At 37.8% G+C, this 19228-nt stretch overlaps 1 protein-coding gene across 5 annotated transcripts in view; it reads right to left on the bottom strand.

The window, feature by feature from the left end:
• The window catches only part of RYR2 (ryanodine receptor 2), a 370828-nt gene that overhangs the window by 197310 nt on the left and 154290 nt on the right, over positions 1–19228 (bottom strand). For all 5 annotated transcript variants that reach the window (XM_069852347.1, XM_069852349.1, XM_069852348.1 and 2 more), the window contains 4 exons: positions 13217–13316; positions 8762–8858; positions 5043–5117; positions 1667–1823 (listed from right to left, as the gene is read on the bottom strand). In XM_069852347.1, coding sequence (XP_069708448.1) covers positions 1667–1823; positions 5043–5117; positions 8762–8858; positions 13217–13316 — 429 coding nt within the window. The remainder of the gene's footprint in view (positions 1–1666; positions 1824–5042; positions 5118–8761; positions 8859–13216; positions 13317–19228) is intronic.

Here is a 19228-nt window from a genome sequence, read left to right as displayed (position 1 = left end):
ATGAAGTGAAACATGACATTCCTTTAAGAATTCCTGAGCAGGAGACTGGATTCATCCTCAGCAACAAAGAGCAAACTTATCTTCTGTGGCATCTCCATTATTGCTTCTTAATATGTTTTTAGCTGAAATGAGTGTTGACATTCACAAAATTATCATCAGATGTGATTTTTCCAAACTACCAATTTCTTTGAAAATGCATTTTTAAATATCAGTAATATTATCTCTGTCACATGCTCATTAGCCTATGGAACCCTCTTAAAGTACTGTCATGTTATTTCAAGAACTGCCTACCACAAAATGTTTCCACACGTCCGAAAGCCTTTCATCTCTGCTCTGCTCAGTGCAGAATAGGTTTGGTCACTTAATAACTAAATCTAAAACTGGCAGAACAAAACCACTTCAAAACATAAATCTTCAAAATACTTTGAGATAAGACTTCCAAACTCAGGTTGAAAAAAACAAGTAAATAAACTTCAAATACATTTTCTAATCTCCAAAACACATGTGCTCATGCCTCTAAGAAAATAGAGACAAAGCACCTTCTCCATATCAACAAAAGACACTCTCTGAATTGCTAACAATTCTTGTCTTCAAGTATTTTTTTGATTAAATAATCTATGTAGCAGTAGAGTACAGTATATTGTTCCACTCCTTTTGGAATAACCCCAAGTGAAGACTCCATCTTGAGAATCAGTGAATGAATTATTTTATTTCTCTTACTGCAAAGGAGAATAACTGTTGAGATCTACAGTAACTGCACCAGGGGAATCCCCAATACAGTTGCACTGCATTGTCCTAAAGCACTTAAGTATTTCTGTGGCTTTTCTAACTGTTTTTGCCTTTTTTTTAAAAAAAAGCACATTGGCTGGGGCTCTAAACAATCACTTGAAATAAAGTCTTTGTTATTAGAATACACACGTCTATATACCTTCTTTCAGGTATACATTAATTTCTTATCTTCCCAAGAAGACAAATAATTAAAAATATATAACCTACATGCTAAAGAGAAGTTATTCAATAATTCTACATATTTTAGAAGATACATTTTTAAAAACCAAACATTATTATGGGAAAAATTTTAGCAAAATCATGCTGCAGGAGAAAAGTATGAGAAATCAAAGGATAGAAAAGAAATTAACATATTATCATTTTAAACTGTTTACCATTGTAAAAATACAGTTCTGAACTTAAAATGCAGTATTGAAGGTGTCAAATAAAAAATTCAGCTATGGTAACTTTAGAGTACAGTAAAGTATCTAATCCTGATTTTCCAATATCATTTAAATAGACCTTAATACTACAAATTCTGCCTATGTCAGCGAACATATATAAGCAGTGAAGTACCATGGAAGTCCATTAGGAAAAAAAAAATTGAAACATGAAAAAATGAGGAAACTGTTCAGAACAAAAAAAAAAAAAACCAAACCAAACCAAAAAAATTACACACTACAAAATACCAGACAAAGAAACAGCCCAGCAGCATTATACAATGAAAGTATGACAAAGGAAGCTTCCTAGATATCAATTCTACTGAGGTGGAGCTTTGTTTAACCACTGAAAAGGTAGAAGACATTGATAACTCATGAAATAGGACATATCTGAATCTTGCTTACTGAAGAGACTTGGAGTTACTGCTAGCGATAATAATGCTGCACTGATTTCATACCTTGGAAGACCGAAAACAGAATGCCGTAGATTTCACATCTGCTTTCTCTTTGTCTGTAAGAAGAAGAGTCTTGTCATCCAGGAGACTTAAATATTTTCCTGTTGTTATATGTCTTAGTCTGAATGGCTGTCCCCATCTAATGTGGCTGCCACTCCACCTAAGAAAGTTAATAGGAAATGTTTGGGATTTTTAAACAAAACATAGATTTTAACTACTAGCAAAAAATATTTTAAAGTACATTACATTGCCAACTAGTTAGTAAAACAAAATTCTAAATGTTGGATTATCAGCAAGAAAATGGTTTCATACAATCATTCTATGACATAATCTTAACCTCTTTGCACAGGCTGCCTTGGTTCATACTGAATTCCTCCTGAGAGAAGATACAGACCGCCAATGGAAAAGGAGGCTTCTGATATACACAGAAACCTTACTCTGCCACATCCTTGTCCAACATTTCATTTACCAGCAGCTGGGTTTGTTCACTCTCTCACAGCACTCTCCTTCCAGCATTAAGCACACTTTAGGCACACTTTAAATAGTGTGCAAAAATCAAAACAGCTAAATAAATAAATAAATATCCTCCTAAAACATATTTTAAAATTATTAAGCAAAGACCATCACAGATTCTTCATATTCTGTAGAAGGAAATTAAGGAAGAAAAGCAAAGATTTTCTATCTAAGTTCCCTAAGAACTCCTCAAGTAGAAATACAGGTTGCAAGTTTCTTACTTCTTGCCTTAAACTGAAAGGTTAGTTCCGCTCTTCCTTATTAGCTCCTGAAGATAAACTTGTGTAGGGGTTACTAAGGAGCCTTTTCAGAAGGCTTCTTGAATATTCCTTAGATTGGAATATTACCACAGCAAGGAAGTTTTCCTGGATCTTCATAAAACTTTCTTCAGTCTTATATCTTCAAAAGTTTACATTTGTATGTGCACACTACTTTTTGGAGAGGAAATCATATATTTATTTTATGTTTGCAAAATGCTCATCATAATGGAGTTACAACATACTGCAAGGCTCTCCTGTGCTTCCACAAATATTAGTAATTCTATGTGCTTACTATGGCTCGAAGTAGCCTAAAATTATCTACAAATGTTCATACAGTATCAATGAAATATACAAATGCATTCTTTTGAACTTAAACCAATTATAAACTTAGTGCCATATCATAATTTTGCATTACTGCATCTTCTCACTTGCATTTAAAGTAATTCCAGGTAAAGAGCATTTCAATGGTTTTTATGCATAAGCTTTGTTTGTAGTCATGGACTAGTCTGAAAATGCCTTTTGTCAGATCTTACACACGTTAAAGTCAGCTTCATTTTCTGACATATGTAGCAGATCTAAATACTTACCTATTCAACACAAATATCCATTTGTTTAAGCATGTCTTAAGAGCTAGTTATACTATATGCAAAGTATGCAAATATATCTTGGCAGAGGTTTTTAAAGTGTGAGAGTGTTTTTAAATAAAAGAGCAATACCTGCCTTCTGTCTTGCAAAACTATTTATTACAGTTTACTAATTAAACATCTAAAACTCTTCACTTATTGGTTTTAAAGAGATCAAACAAAGAGGTTTTCCACTAAACTATTTTCTTTTGTAAATTAAATAGTCTCTTCTGTTTAGGCTGAGGGGAGAAGACTTTGAGGAGGAAGGAAATATGAAAGCTTTGTATCTTAGAAATACTTTTTTTTTTTTGTCTTCTAGACAACATAGTCTGTATACCCCATAAAAGCACATCTAAGTATTAGCACTCTAGCGCAACTTCTGCTTCTTAAGAAAATTCTCATATCATGACTCTCCTCTACTGTGTTGCTGAGTCTGATACAACACATCAGCTCTGCACCTTCCATACTATGGGACATGACAGGGGACTGCCTTTTCTTCCCCTACTGTGATCCAATTTTCTCTTGGACCCAATAGCTATGGACCATAAGAAAAAGAAAACAATAAATGTAGTGGAATTGAGCCATGCCTGTAATTCATGCATGCAGGATAGGAAAAAAAGCAATTCATGTGCACATACAAGAAATGCCTTTGAGCAGAAAACTATCTTGTGAAACCATTTCAAACTACTAGAAATTCTTTTCTGCAATGTGTGAATGAAATCCTGCCACCTTTCAGGAAAGAAAGCAACACTGAATGATAGTATCTGGCATCCCACGGCACAGCATCCCAAGAGGCAGCCTCCACACAGGCAGACTTGCCCAGGCAATTTTTATGAGAATTCTCCACTAACAAGGAGAGTTCAGAAACAATAATTACTTCAGAATCATATAAAATTAACAGAATTAGCATGATATCTGCAATCATTCTAGGAAGGACTATAACTGATAGAGAACTTTAGGCATGCATATACTAAGTTACAAATTGAAGCATTTGCATGAATGTAGGGAATTACAGGAAAATAAGGAGGTGAAGGACTTGTAGTGTTAATCTGTGGGGCTTTTTTGCTGGTAAGAAATTAACGTTCCTTAAGAAGAAAGATTATCACTGCCTTTGCTTAGTTGTTTCGACAGTTCTCAGTTTCTCTCCATTCTGTATGTTCATATGTTCGCACTTCAAAAATTTGTATGCAGTATATGTCAATGTGAGATCTCCGACAGTCCTAAAAGAAATCTGTAATTTTGCAAATCCCCACACTGTTCCAGTACCACCGCTCATTAGGAAGTACATGCAATGAGGAATAAAAAGCCAGAGTTCCTTCCACAGTTTCATTGTTGTCATTTAAGCACTCTCAAGGTCAATTTTAGCCCAAAGCAAAAAATCTCACTGCCCTATCAATGGCATTTAATGTCATCCTATTAAATAAAATGCACACATAGAAAACAGCATCATTAGAGTGTAACCTTTCCCTAAGCTGCCTTGATTTGACCTCTAAAAAGCAATCACTTATTAGTCACTAGAAATTGTATCATAAGCACATACTGTAATGCAATTTAAGTGCAATTTTACAGTGCAATTACCTTTACAAATAAGGGACAATTCCTTACTATCATTCCAAAACTCATGCAAGGCAGCATTTTTTCTGACAATTATTGCCTTTGAAGACTTCCAAATATCTTAAAGACCTTAGGGGGTGGCACACATGAATTATTATTTTCAAGATTATTATGTCATATCTATGTGTTAAAAATGTAAATTGCGAATTGACAGACAAAAAAAATAATCAAAACACACAGCACGTGTGTTAATACACTATCTCTACAGAAAGTTGGGTAATTTTTCATGAAAGTATTATAGAGCAGTTTTTGAAGATTATTTTAGTATTATCAGTCTGGCAGTATTTATCAGTATTATCAGCAACACTCTTACAATACAAAAGATACTCTAACAAATGGGCTTCCTATTCTGAAAGAGATTTTACTTACGCAACTCTTAGAGTCTCTAGTCGCCAAAGGGAACGAGCATGAATTGACACAGCACCACCTTCATAATGGACAGTTCTGAAAACCAAGCAAAAGCACAGTCTAAATATTCAGCTCTGTTAAAAGAATCCATCATATTTGTTTGTTTACTGCATCTCTCAAGACCACCAAAACAATTACTGCAACTGTCAGGAGGGACTGTTCACAAAGGCTTGTAGTGATAGGATGAGGGGTAATGGGTATAAACTGGAGAGGGGCAGATGTAGGCTAGACATAAGGAAGAATTTCTTCACGATGAGAGTGGTGAGGCACTGGCACAGGTTGCCCATGGAAGCTGTGGCTGCTCCATCCCTGGAGATATTCAAGGCTGGGCTGGATGGGGCCTTGGGCACCCTGATCTAGTGGGATGTCCCTGCCCATGGTAGGGGGGTTGGAACTAGATGATCTTTAAGGTCCCTTCCAACCTAAACTATTATATGACTCCATGATATTAAATACCACCTCCTAGCAATTAAATTTCAGGTCTAATTACAATTTTTTTTTTTTTGTCTTTAGCATCCATTATTGTGATATTCATAACAATGAGTTTTATAGAGTTTACTTAAACATCTTTCTTAGTGTTTTAAGGATAGAGAATCCAGGAGAAAAAAAAAAGGAAGAAACTTTATAATTACAATATTTCTAGGTTCTAACAAAAAAACCCAAATATCACATGATGATAAAGATTTATGATTAATACATACAACTCACACAAAAAGGTAGTGTTTTCTCAGAGCTTATCCTATTCAAATAACCATGCAACTTATGACATTGAATTACGAAGATTCATCCGTTTGCATTGTATTTTATTATTGCAGCACCTGAAGTTCCACAGCCACACTGATACAGCCTTCACGCAGCTCAATTGTTAACAGCTTTCTATCTCCCAGTTTTAAGATGTAATGACTCCTCTAGCTCCTGCACATACCCAGAAACCTGAGTACTTCAAAACAAGAGTCAACAGCCTAAAAAATTTTGGGGCTTTGTTTTCCTCCATTATTCTACACACAGATAAGTGATATATATTGGATCCACAAAATGGTTTAGATTAATGGTCACCAAAAGCCCCAACTTGGGTAATCTGACTTATCTTCAAAGGGAACACCAAGGAATGTGGTGGGTATCAAACACTGCCACTTCTAGATTTAGGCAGCCAGTCTTTGAACTGCTTCCTGCCTGCACCTTTATTTCTGCCCTAACACACACTGCAAGATTTTAAAAAGCTAGGCCTTTCCCTTGGGAACATGAATAGAGGGGCCACTTAGGCAAAGGAGTGCTTTCACTGTGCTTATCAGATCAAGCATGTCAGGGAACATTGCCAAAGAACGGCCTAATTTTATGGATCCAGGAACAGCTTAGGGATTGAGTAAATATTGTGATCTCCAGCCAGGATCAGGTACTGTCAAAAATAACTACAGGCATAACTTTAGAGAGTATTAATATTGAAATTGTAGACATTTCCTATTGTTTGTTAGAATCAGTTTTCTGAGGACTGCAATGTTTGAATTAGGTATCTAATACTTATTAGGCTTTAGCTTCCAAAGAACTCCCATGGAAGTAATATAGAGGGACTGAATGCTTAGGACAGAGAAAACCCCAGCGTTGAAAAAGATGGTTCAAATCCAAAAGAAACAGTGAGTTAGAATATACTTCTCAATAATTCTAACAATACATGAAACAATAGATGTGCTAAAATTCGTCTTGGAATATCCTAAAAAGTATTAAGGAAACAAATGCTCCCATACACTGCAAATAAAGACAAATCATACAGAAAAAAAATTAGTCAAAATACAAACCCAACATTTTGTCACTACAATTATGAACTACTCACACTGGATATTCATGACCAATGTCTGGCACATAGTCCATGTACCATAAAGAAGTTATAGGTGCATACACGAACATGTATGAAATCCTCCCCTTGACCTTATATCCAATATTTTCTCCATGTATTATCTTATTCTTTTGCTACAATGGTTGTGGTGCTAGGAACAGTTGGCGGACAATAGTAAGTCTTTCATAACAGTCTTACAGAAAGGAATGAAATTCAAAGTCAATGTTATTTTTTAATTGAAATTGACCTTCATTGGTATAGTAAAATGCAGATGCTGAACTATTTTGCAGTCAGCTGTTTCTCTGCTCAGACATCCTTTTCTTCAGGTATTTGTTCAAATTCCTGCAACAGACTGCAATTATGTTGTACCATTTAAACAATAACACTGAGTTGCATACTTTAGGAGTTTGGAGGGGGTTGTTGGGTTCTTTTTTTAAAAGTTGAAACATTCTGATTACATCTTGGCTTATGACAAAAGTGCATTTGGAATCTTTGCATAATAACCAGTGTTATTTTTAGAAAACTGCCTAGGAGGATTCTTCACTTCAAAACAATTCCCATTAGATATCAGGTGACATTGTAGAATAAAACTGTTATTTTAGGACTCACTGATTTTTTTTTTATTTGTTTGAAAAGGCATAAAAGGAAGGTCTTTGCAGAAAAATAAAAATGAGATAGACAAATAAGCAAGTCATGACAGAGATGGAATGTCTCGGTGTCCTTTGCTATTCTGCAGAGCAGAGTTGCTCTTTGGGCATATGCTGGAACAAAATAAACCAAGTGTAGCCACAATAACCTACCACATTTTAAGTCTCAGCATTTTGAAATATCTTCTGTGTTCAAAAATTATTCCCTTATCCAAAGATGAGAAATAGCCAGGAAGGGTTGGTTAGCAGCTGCACAAGAAAACCACAAACCTTAAGTGAAACAGCTGAGGGCTTTCTGATTAACATTTAGAAACTCATAGAAGATTGTTGCTATGTCTTATGAGAGTTTCCAGTATCTTGTTCTTATCTTTACAAATAAGAATAAAATAGAATAAAAAATACATTTCTGTTTGCAAAGCAAAAGCCCTTATTTGGAAATGAATGCATAGTACTTTCTTTGTTATGGAAATGATGTTCCCCAATACGCCGCATTAAATAAACTATTCCAAAAGTAACATTATCATTTAGCAATCTTCAGATGAAGGTAGGAATAAATCACATGATGCTGCCCTACAGAAAAGAAACTTTAGTTATATTTTATTAGAGCAAATACACAGGTCTTTCATTCATTCATGCAATCACTCTACTGAGACATGCCAATTCAGTGGCATTCATCTTACCATGTGGATTTATACGTTAACAGAAAGAAACACATATTGAGCTGTTATCACTTCTCTACTTCCCTTCTAGGATTCCTTTAGTCAAGAAAATAACCACAAATAAAGTTCTGGATTACCATGTCAAGTACACCTGAGATTAGTACCCAGATCAGTAGCTTTGATGAACTGGGCAATAAACTTAACACACCCTGTTCTGTGGAATTTTGTGTGATTATATATATATAAAAAAAAAAAAAGCAGTAACGAAAGCACCACTTTTCAAACACAGGGTTTTTAAGTCATTAAAGGTGACACTAATGTATCAAAAATGACTATTGCTTTTACACCTGGTAAGTGAAATCAGACTTGAACAATACTGAAACAAAAATGCAAGAGGCTCATGTTCAAAGTTCATCTCAACAATATTCCTTGTTATGAGTAATACATCTCATCACAATATCCTTAAGAAATTTGTACTATCAGTGACACTTAATATTGATTCAGCGACATTCGTTATTACATTATTATAAGCTGGAAACCTACCTTCTTTGTTCTTCTCCATGTTCACCTGAAGGGACCGTCAAACATTCATCCATGTGACCGTGTAACAACCTCAGAACATCCCCTCCTATCAGGTATCCTTCAATAAAGGGAGAAAATCAAATGCATTTGTCTGAATGCAGCAACGCATAAAACTATAGTTCAAATTGCAATAAACACTATCAGTTTTATTTCCATTATTACTGTTGGTATTCTACGTTTCTTTAGAAAGAATCAGAAGAAGGGGAAGGTATCTTGTACCCTGGAGAGCCAGTTGAACATTATCAAGTGAATAAGGTTCCAAGTCTACAAGAAGGAAAGAAGGGATCAGGAGAGAGCCACAGACAAGGGACCGCCCCAAGTTAGAGCAACATAGTGAAAGACTGATCCAACTGAAAAAAGGAAGCAAGTAATTCTTTCCCACATTACCACAGATAAAGTGGCAGACACTGCACCAGAGACGTGACATTAAAGAGAAATTTAATTTTATATTACCCTACAAATACTGTACTATTATCTAGTAATTAGAGAGTACTAACACTAGGTAGATTTTAATTCCAGTTCAATGATATTTTTAGTCTGACAAGCTAAACAAGTGTTTATGGTGGTTTCCTAAACTTCTTGCTAGAACTGGTTATCATAAAATCCTGCATTTGAGCAGGATGTGGGAAAATAATTGCTTGGGTTTAGTGTTATAATAAAAAGATTTTAAAAATATATTATTAGAATAACATTTTGAAGCCCTGTACATATTAGTAAGTAATGCTGTGCAGTAAACAGATCTGTGGATTTGTGCAGGGAAATGGTGCTGAAGACCCAACAGTTACACTGTACACATTTCATAGGTTTATTTTGAAGCTACAGGAAATCTTTTTCCTGAAAAATCAGGGAATATTAGGGTTTATTTTGAAGATACAGGAAACCTTTTTCCTGAAAAATCAGGAAATATCAGGGAATATTACAAGATATTTTTTTAAATCATTGAAATCAATATCAAATTATTATTTCTGTGGAAAATTTTAGCACTGAATATTTAAATTCTTGATTTTGACACAGAGAGGTATGTTCAGTACATATAACAGTATAAATATTAATTTTCACATAGACCTGCGTTAATGTAATTCTGGAGATGTTCTGCCTTGAGCAGCTTTTGGATGTTGTTTTGTTTTTAAAGTGCGTCTCATCCATGTGATCATAATTAGCAGAATTACTTGATCTGACTCTGAAGATCTGTTTTGACTTAAACAATAAACTGACTTCTGCATAAGCCAGTTATGCAGAAACATATATAAACAGAAATAGTTTTCTTTTAACTCATTACCTCCAATATCCTAGTTCTTTCATAGACTAGCCATTATTTTCACTTCAAAGTAATTATACTTAACGTAAACTTTTCACATATTAATCTCTTTTTAATGGGAAGTTTTGATTAAGAGATAGCATTGCAGTGTAGTTATTCCTACACAGTAATGTTTTATTTATGAAGACGACAACACATTTTGCAGATACTAATAAACTAGATTTATTTTCTTCTTCCCTCTTTTTAAGGTAATTTTCTCCAGTTTGGCTACAGTTTTACTGAAGCAGATGGGGTAAGTTCTTACATACTGTCAGATTCACTCTCCCCTCACAACAAGCAACTTCGATTACAGAAGAATTTTCTGGTTTAGTTAGAATAACACTTTTGTCTAATTCTTTCTGACAACGTTCAGCTGATCTTCTTTAGAAGAGATAAGCTTAAAGATAATTGATGCCTATACCTGAGAAAAGTGAAAACAGAAAGGCTGAAATGCGCAGCTGCTAAAATGACATTGTTTCTTTTCCACATGATTTCCTGTGGGTATAATACAACATTATACCCTATCATTGTGGACTTCTGCTTCCCAAACAGCTAGGCAGGTCTCACTAGCGAGGTTCCCCAACCAGAGAGATGTGCTGTAGCAAAATCTGAGCCTCAGCTAATAAGCTGCACTCAGATCGTTAACATGAATGCCATGCCACTGCTACCAGCAACAGGAGGGCAAGGAGAGTGGAGTTTATAGGCAGAGGCAACAAGTTGGAGAGTAGGTTTTCTCACCTCATCAATAGAAAAGTTTTCTCCATAAAGCTTAGGACACTGTTAAGCAATGCATTAGCATTTTTTTTTTAAATAACAGGTTGCAACAAAAATCACATCATACAATTTTAAAGTGCAGAAAGATTCTCATAGTCTAAAACAACAGTCAGTATGTAGAAAGAAGATGTTGGTAATTCTGTCTCTGAAATCTGAATAAGCAAAACTACAAGAGAATTTCACTATCACATTTTAAAATATGCCAGATAAAAAGAACTGATTTGAAATTTCAGTGTATTGCCTTTTCAAAAATTTGTACCCAAAAATCCCAGGGAGTAAGAAAGAAAGGTCCTGCAGCTCTAACCTTCTTGTGGCTCTATTACAAAACCTACTCAGAACAGTAATTCTTTAAGAAACTAGAAATCATTTGTATTTACATCATAGAAATGTCTGAGTTGTAATGGATCTCAAAGATCATGTAATTTCAAGCCCTCTGCCATAGGCAGGGACACCTCCCACCAGACTAGGCTGCTCTAGGCCTCATCCAACCTGGCCTTGAACACTTCCAGGGAGATGGCATCCACAACTTCCCCGGCCAAACAGTTCAGCTGCCTCACCACCTTCAACATGAAGAATTTCCTAGTCTAAAGCTTCCCCTCCATAGTTTAAAACCATTCCCCCTCATTCTATCACTACATGCCTTCGTGAATAGTCCCTCTCCAGCTTTCTTGCAGGCCCCCTTCAGGTACTGGAAGGTCGCTATAAGGTCTCCTTAGAGCCTTCTCTTCTCCAGGCTAAACAAGCCCAACTCTCCTGGCCTATCGTCATATCAGAGGTGCTCCAGCCCTCTGACCATCTTTGTAGTCCTCCTCTGGACTCATTCCAACAGTTCCATATCCTTCTTAAGTTGAGGACTCCAGAACTGGACACAATACTCCTAGATGAGGTCTCACAAGGGCGGAATAGAGGAGCAGAATGACCTCCCACAACCTGCTGGCCACGCTTCTTTGGATGCATCCCAGGATACGGTTGTCCTTCTGGGCTGCAAGCACACATTGCCTGCACATATCAAGCTTCTCATCAATCAGCACCCCCAAGTCCTTCTCCACGGGCCTGCTCTCTGTTCTGTAGAGGTTTCCTTCCTGGAACTTACTACCTCAGGAGCCTACCGGTCATCTCCACAGGACTTCAAGTGTGCTGCAGCATCCCCAGCATGCCCTGGGGCAACAGGTGGAAGGCTCATACCAGCCCCATCCTTCCAACCACTGTGTTTCCTCCCACAGCTTGTCACAGGCAAGCCTGATATTATCCCCCTCCCCCTTCATAACTAGTTTAAAGCCCTATCATCACTTTTCTGAAAATCATAGAATCATAGAACGGTTTGGGTTGGAAGGGACTTCTAGGTCCAAGCCCCCTGCCGTGTCCCAGTCCCCCTATAAGGACCAGGGCTTGTGGAGGTGACACTGCACCTATCTGTCTATAGAGGGCTTCATCCACTTGCTCTACCTGGTCCGGTGGCCTGCAGCAGACCCCCAGTGTAACATCACCTGTTCCTCCCCTCCCTTTAAACCCTATCCAGAGGCTCTCGGTCAGCTCCTCATCTATTCCCAGGTGGAGATCCATGCACTTCAGCTGGCCATTGACATAAAGGGCAATACCCACTACTCATCTGCCCTGCCTGTCTTGCCTGAATAGCATGCATCCCCTCATTCCAATACTCTAATCACAGGATCCTTCGCACAATGTTTGCGTGATGCCAATAAGATCATAGGCCTGTGGGCACGCGCGTGTCTCTAACTTCACTTTTCCGAAGAAAGGTGATGACATTTTTTCTTCTCTCTGGAACCAGCATGGCATAAATTCAGGTATACTTACCCTTTCACGTCAGAAGATGCATTAAAAAGCCCTTCCTAATTCCTAAATAAAATAAACAAAATTTGAAAGTTGTTCTAGCCTGTCTCTTTCTATCTTTCTCTTCCTTTTCTTTTTCTCTCAACCATATGCTCACAACAAAACCATTCCCTGTCCTAACTTCTAGTATTTCACATCCTACTTCCAATCCTCTTGCACAACATATTTAGTCTCAGGAACATGTAACCATGACCACATACATCAGAATAATCTGAGATAACTTAAACCAGGACGAAAAGCCATTTAAAAAATAGCAAGACAAGATTTAAATGAGCTGTTCTATATTAAAAAAACAATGTAGAAAACCATCAGTGTCCCTATCAGTATAATTTTTCCTCTCTATTTTCAACATTTACACAGATATTCACTGGACTGAGTGCTCACTCAGAGAAGAGAAGAGAAGCCCACTCCCATACTTTAGCCACACTTGGCAGAATAATTTGATTTTTCATTTACATTCAGTCTTTCAGTAATGAAAGTTGAGTCAACCTTACCTTGGGCAGCTTCACTTCCTGAACTGATCGGTGCTACACTCCAAAGAGTCTGCTGGAAGGCTGCATCAACATGTAAGCTACCATTGCCATAAGAGAGATGCTAAAACCAGGAAAGAGAGAGGCTTTTATTTGGGATTAATTAAAAATCTCATTATACTATACAACAATAATATCAAAGATACTCTTGGTTCTTTCATACATAAATTGTTCATATTGACTGTATAAATAAACACAAATTCAGAGCCAGGAACTCTCTGAGTGACATTCAAAATAAAGCTACAATAACAAGAGCATGTTTGTGTCAAAGAGACATACTTAAATGACACAGAAGGGTCAGCTGTTTAGGATATTAGGCCATAGCAAACAAGCTGAAGAATTGTGCTGTGGGGGTCTTGCACCAGTGTTCTTCCTCCTATATGCAATGGGATTTTCCACAAAGTTCAAACACTAGGAGGGAACATCAATCTGTATTTCAAGTGTAACTTACCACTCAATTATTTATTGTGGGCCACCGGCTTCCTAAAACTGCCACCAGATCAAAGAAATCAAGTAATTGACTTGTGAGGTGTGTAAGGGAGTTCCCAAAGTATATTCTTGCAGAAAGTTTTCATGATCCAAGCAAATCTGAAACTATTTTTCCCTGAAAGACTCACTTTCAGCCTAAGAAGTATTACTTTTTGTGGAAAACACATCATTCAGGGTGGGAAAAAGAGAAACAAGAAAATAACTATGTCATTTAGATCTGCCATCACCAGAGTCGTCCTTGTAACTGTACATTTTGTACACATGAATGAACTTGTTTTCACACAACTTCAACTGAAGTAGTGTTGCACTTCATAGAAAGAGCACTGAACAAAAATATATTGCTGACATCTCTCTTCAGAGCACCTGTTTACACCCATTTTTTTGACTCCAGTTGGAGCTCTGATTATAACGCAGGTGTCTCAAACTATCACCAGAGAATTATACCTTTCAAATATATGGTTTGAATGACATGATACAATACATGACCACCAAAACAGAGAAAGAGAGAGTATATAGAACCATAGAATCATAGAACAACCAAGTTGGAAGAGACCCACCAGACCATCGAGTCCAACCATTCCTATCAAACACTAAACCATGGCCCTTAGCACCTCGTCCACCCGTGCCTTAAACACCTCCAGGGAAGGTGAATCAACCACCTCCCTGGGCAGCCTGTTCCCGTTCCCAATGACCCTTTCTGAGAAGAATTTTTTCCTAATGTCCAGCCTAAATCTCCCCTGGCGGAGCTTGAGGCCATTCTCTCTTGTCCTGTCCCCCGTCACTTGGGAGAAGAGGCCAGCACCCTCCTCTCTACAACCTCCTTTCAGGTAGTTACAGAGAGCAATGAGGTCTCCCCTCAGCCTCCTCTTCTCCAGGCTAAACAACCCCAGTTCCCTCAGCTGCTCCTCGTAAGACCTGTTCTCCAGCCCCTTCACCAGCTTTGTTGCTCTTCTCTGGACTCGCTCCAGAGCCTCAACATCCTTCTTGTGGTGAGGGGCCCAGAACTGAACACAGCATTCAAGGAGCGGTCTCACCAGTGCCGAGTACAGAGGGACAATAACCTCCCTGGACCCGCTGGTCACACCGTTTCTGATACAAGCCAAGATGCCATTGGCCTTCTTGGCCACCTGGGCACACTGCTGGCTCATGTTCAGTCGCTGTCAACCAACACCCCCAGGTCCCTCTCCTCCAGGCAGCTTTCTAGACAGACTTCTCCTAGTCTGTAGCACTGCACAGGGTTGTTGTGCCCCAAGTGCAGGACCTGGCACTTGGCCTTGTTAAACCTCATGCCATTGGTCTCAGCCCAGTGGTCCAGCCTGTTCAGATCCCTTTGCAGAGCCTCCCTACCCTCCAGCAGATCAACACTTCCACCCAGCTTAGAGTCATCCGCAAACTTGCTAAGGGTGCACTCGATGCCTTCATCCAGGTCATTGATAAAGACACTGAACAGGGCTGGACCCAGCACTGAGCCCTGGGAAACCCCACTTGTCACTGGCCTCCAGCTGGATTTCACACCATTTACCACCACTCTCAGGGCTCGGCCATCCAACCAGTTTTCCACCCAGGAGAGTGTGTGCCTGTCCAGGCCAGAGGCTGACAGTTTCTCAAGCAGAATGCTGTGAGAAACTGTGTCAAAGGCTTTGCTGAAGTTCAGGAAGACCACATCCACAGCCTTTCCCTCATCTAGCAGCCGAGTGACTTTGTCATAGAAGGCGATCAGTTTAGTTTGGCAAGAAAATCTGTGCCATATCTGTGCAATTCTCTTCCCTTCATTTCACTAGATCACTTGCTGCATCATTCTATTTACAAATGAAATCAGGGGTCTTGACAACTACAATTCTGTATGTTATGGTGTTCATCCCCTGGACACCATCAATAAAAACAATAAAATGAAGCTCCAAGCATGTAGTGGAGGTAGCCTGTCAATGGATATTCAAGGATTTAATTGCCTCACATTTCTACAAAGAAAAACCAACAGATTAAAGATGAAGTCTTAATCCTGGCACTGCCTAACTCCTCAGTGCTGCACTTTACAATCTCAGTGTTGTTTTAAAGCAATCTTCTGCCTATCCATAACTTATTTGGAGCTTATCTGCTTGGTTAGGTACTTTCAGTAAAACCGAACTATCAAAATTAAACCAGAATTCCATAACACAATGTTCAGGATGCGGACATAACACTCATACTGATGTTGAGTAGCCTCCGTAACTACTACACAGATCCTTGCTATAACAAAGCATCCAGCAAAGACAGCAGATTGCCATCATCAATAAGATCTACAAGCGTAGTACGTGTCTTTCAGGTACGCAGTAATAAAATGTGCAAAACAAAAATACATTGGTTCAGGAATCTTACTGTCTATTCTAATCCTGGTACGGGTCTTTACCCAAGGTCCTTCAGTCTTCTATCTCATGCAAACAACATGTCTTCCACCCAGGCTTAAGCAAAAAAACTAGATTTGTTTTCCCTAGTCATAGACTAATAATCTTCTAAACTAGCTTTTAACCTGCAATAGGTTTTTAATCACTTTTCAGAATTAAATGATGGTATCTTCTGAATATACGTTAACACTACAATCTACAGGCAACTTCTCAAGGATAAATTCCAGGACTCAAATCTCCCAGAACACTACAGGTTTCCCAACTAAACTTACCATCACATTACAAACTCCTTACTGCTCTGCAGACAAGTAACACAATCACATCTCTGTTCTTAGATCTTCAAGAAGAACACAGTGTATTCAAGCTCACTGGACAGCTTAGGAATCAGACAGTAATTTTCACAAGAACCTTTCAGCAGTGATTGCAGCAGCTTAGCTGCCTTTACAATAGTTCTAAATAAATAGATGTATCTAAATTTCACAGTCAGTCTGCATCAAACTTTCTGTTCTCCAAAACATGCATGTGTGCAAAAAGAAAAACAGGTCTTATCAGGAGCGGCTGAGAGAACTGAGGCTGCTTAGCCTGAAGAAAAGCAGCCTGTTGGGATGACCTTATCACTCCTTATAAATACCTGAAAAGAGTTTCTAGGGAGGTGGATGTCCACCTCTTCTCCCAAGTAAGAAGTGCTAGGACAAGAGGAAATGGCCTAAAGTTGTGTCAGGGGAGGTTTAGTCTGGGTATTAGGAAAAATCTCTTCACTAAAAGGCTCATCAAGTGTTGGAACAAGGTGCCCAGTGAACTGGTAGAGTTACCATCCCTGGAGGTATTTAAAAGATGTGTAGATGTGGCACTTCAGGGCACGGCTTATTGGTGGGCTTGTAAGTGCTAGGCTTACGGTTAGACTCAATGATCTTAAAGGTCTTTCCCAACCCTAATGATTCTGTGATATTACGATAAAGAAGGCAAAACTTTTGCTTCAGGCTTCCTTTCAGATGAGGTATGTCAATACTAACATCTTGTCTAGCAGCATCTATTTCTATCTGCACTTTATATTATGATGTCTCTGCCTTCAGTCTCAGGCTGTTCCAAATAGTGAGAAGAGCAAAAGAAAATTAATAAAGGAGGTTTATTTTCTGGTACATTCTGACAATTGCGTACAAGGCAGAGAACTTAGAATTACTACAATGATTAGGCTTGAGAAGCAGTTTCAAACCATTTAGCCACTTAGATTCAGTGACCCAAGAAGCTCTGAGGTGTTCCAAGTCTTAAACAGACACCATTCCCACAACTGGTACACAAGACAGGACGCATGCATCAGAGTGAGAGGGAACACTTCACACATTTCTCTACTTTTCCTTAGTCAGTCTGACACCAGGCAAAGCCAAACAGGAAGATATCCACACTGGATATATTTGTATCTTGGGAAAGAAAGTTAAAAAGCATGTAACTGTATTTATACCTGAAAAAAAACCCAAACCCAAAATAAACAAACAAAACAAAGCAAAAAAAAAAAACAAACAAACAAATAAAAAAGAACAGCTATACTCCCTTTCTTCTTTATTTATTAGGAAGGAAAAACATTTTACATAAAAAAAAGATGAATTAGCAAGCTAAGTTTAAACTAGACATACTGTCTCTAGAATCAGAAGATAACCATTTGTTATCTTCCTACTTATCAGATGTCACTTCTATTAAAATTTATTACCAGAGTCAGTGAGAATGTGTTTTTTAACATAAATTACTATATTTACATCGTCAAAAGAAATTAAAATATTCAGTCCCAAGGAACAGAGATATTGGAAAGTATTAGAAAAAATAATTGCATTTGTGTAAAGATTTTATACCATTATTTCTTTGTGTTTATGTCGCAAAGTGGCAAGACATTTGTATTCATTGAAACATCTATGAATACTTGGAAAAGGTTTCATTAAATATAGGTAAATGTAGACGGCAGAATAACAAATTATTATCTAACTTTTCACCCAAAGCAGGCAAAGCGCAGCAAATTTCAGGTGGGTTTTAAAGCTCTACAGAATCCTGGGTTTTTTGCATTTCTCTGAAGTGTTTTAAACATTTGATCAGCAAATCCACAAATAAATATATTTTTTTGTTAATAAAGAATTGCCAGCACTATATTAACCAATCCAGCCCATCCACTCAGCATATATGCATCATCAGCAAAGTCAGAATAGTAGCTGAAACCCACAAATACACAGAAATTACAAATAAGCCATCAAGAATCATCTAGTCCACTATCACACAGCTGACAGTGCATGACATGCAATTGCAAACGCATGGCAGGAAAACATAAGGATCCCACAGAGGACAGGGTAAGGGTAGTCTGCATTCCCCCTCTTTATATTAGCTCTGCTTCACCATAGCCCTGAAACACATCAGCTACTATATTTCCAAATTATTATCATTTAGTATGATTAGACACAAGAGATTTCATTAACAAAATATTAATGTTAAAGAAATAATTATCAGAAGCTAGGAAATGTCAAAGTAGGCTATGGAAAAAGAATGGCTTCTGGTGAATGCATCATATTACAGTCCTCAATGGAATGATACTGTTCAATTTTCTCCATAAGTGCTGCCTCATTGTATATACAGGATAAAGGAGCTCACTTCACGAACAGCTGTTTAGTGCTTTGTTTTCTCCTCAATCTTCAGTCTGCAGCCTCATGCTTTATTCAATATAGTTACTCTTCTTCAAAGCATTGAAAAGAGAACTATTAATTTCCTCTTAGACTTTTCTCTTGCTACCAACAACTACAGCACTTCACAAAACACAGCAATTATTAATTAATTTATTTTCTCAAACCCCTAAAAAGTAGCATTATAGCCCATTTTCCAGTGGGGAGTGGTGGTACATAGATGACACTAAGAAATTTTCATTAATCTAGGATACCCAATTTGAGGTGACAAGAAGGCACTTAACTCCCACCGCAGACTGCATTATATGCAGTTTTAATTTTTGAGGCACGTCTTCCATTCACCTCAGTTGCAGGTGTCAAGAGTGAGCAACTCTGAGACTTCCACCTCTAACAGAAGGAGAAGACTTCAGAGCCAAAACTTAGGTAAGGAATATTCCTGGAAAGGGATC

This window comes from Phaenicophaeus curvirostris, chromosome 2 (genome assembly GCF_032191515.1).
Source record: "Phaenicophaeus curvirostris isolate KB17595 chromosome 2, BPBGC_Pcur_1.0, whole genome shotgun sequence".
Classification (NCBI taxonomy): domain Eukaryota; kingdom Metazoa; phylum Chordata; class Aves; order Cuculiformes; family Cuculidae; genus Phaenicophaeus; species Phaenicophaeus curvirostris.
This window is presented reverse-complemented; position numbering and strand designations above follow the sequence as displayed.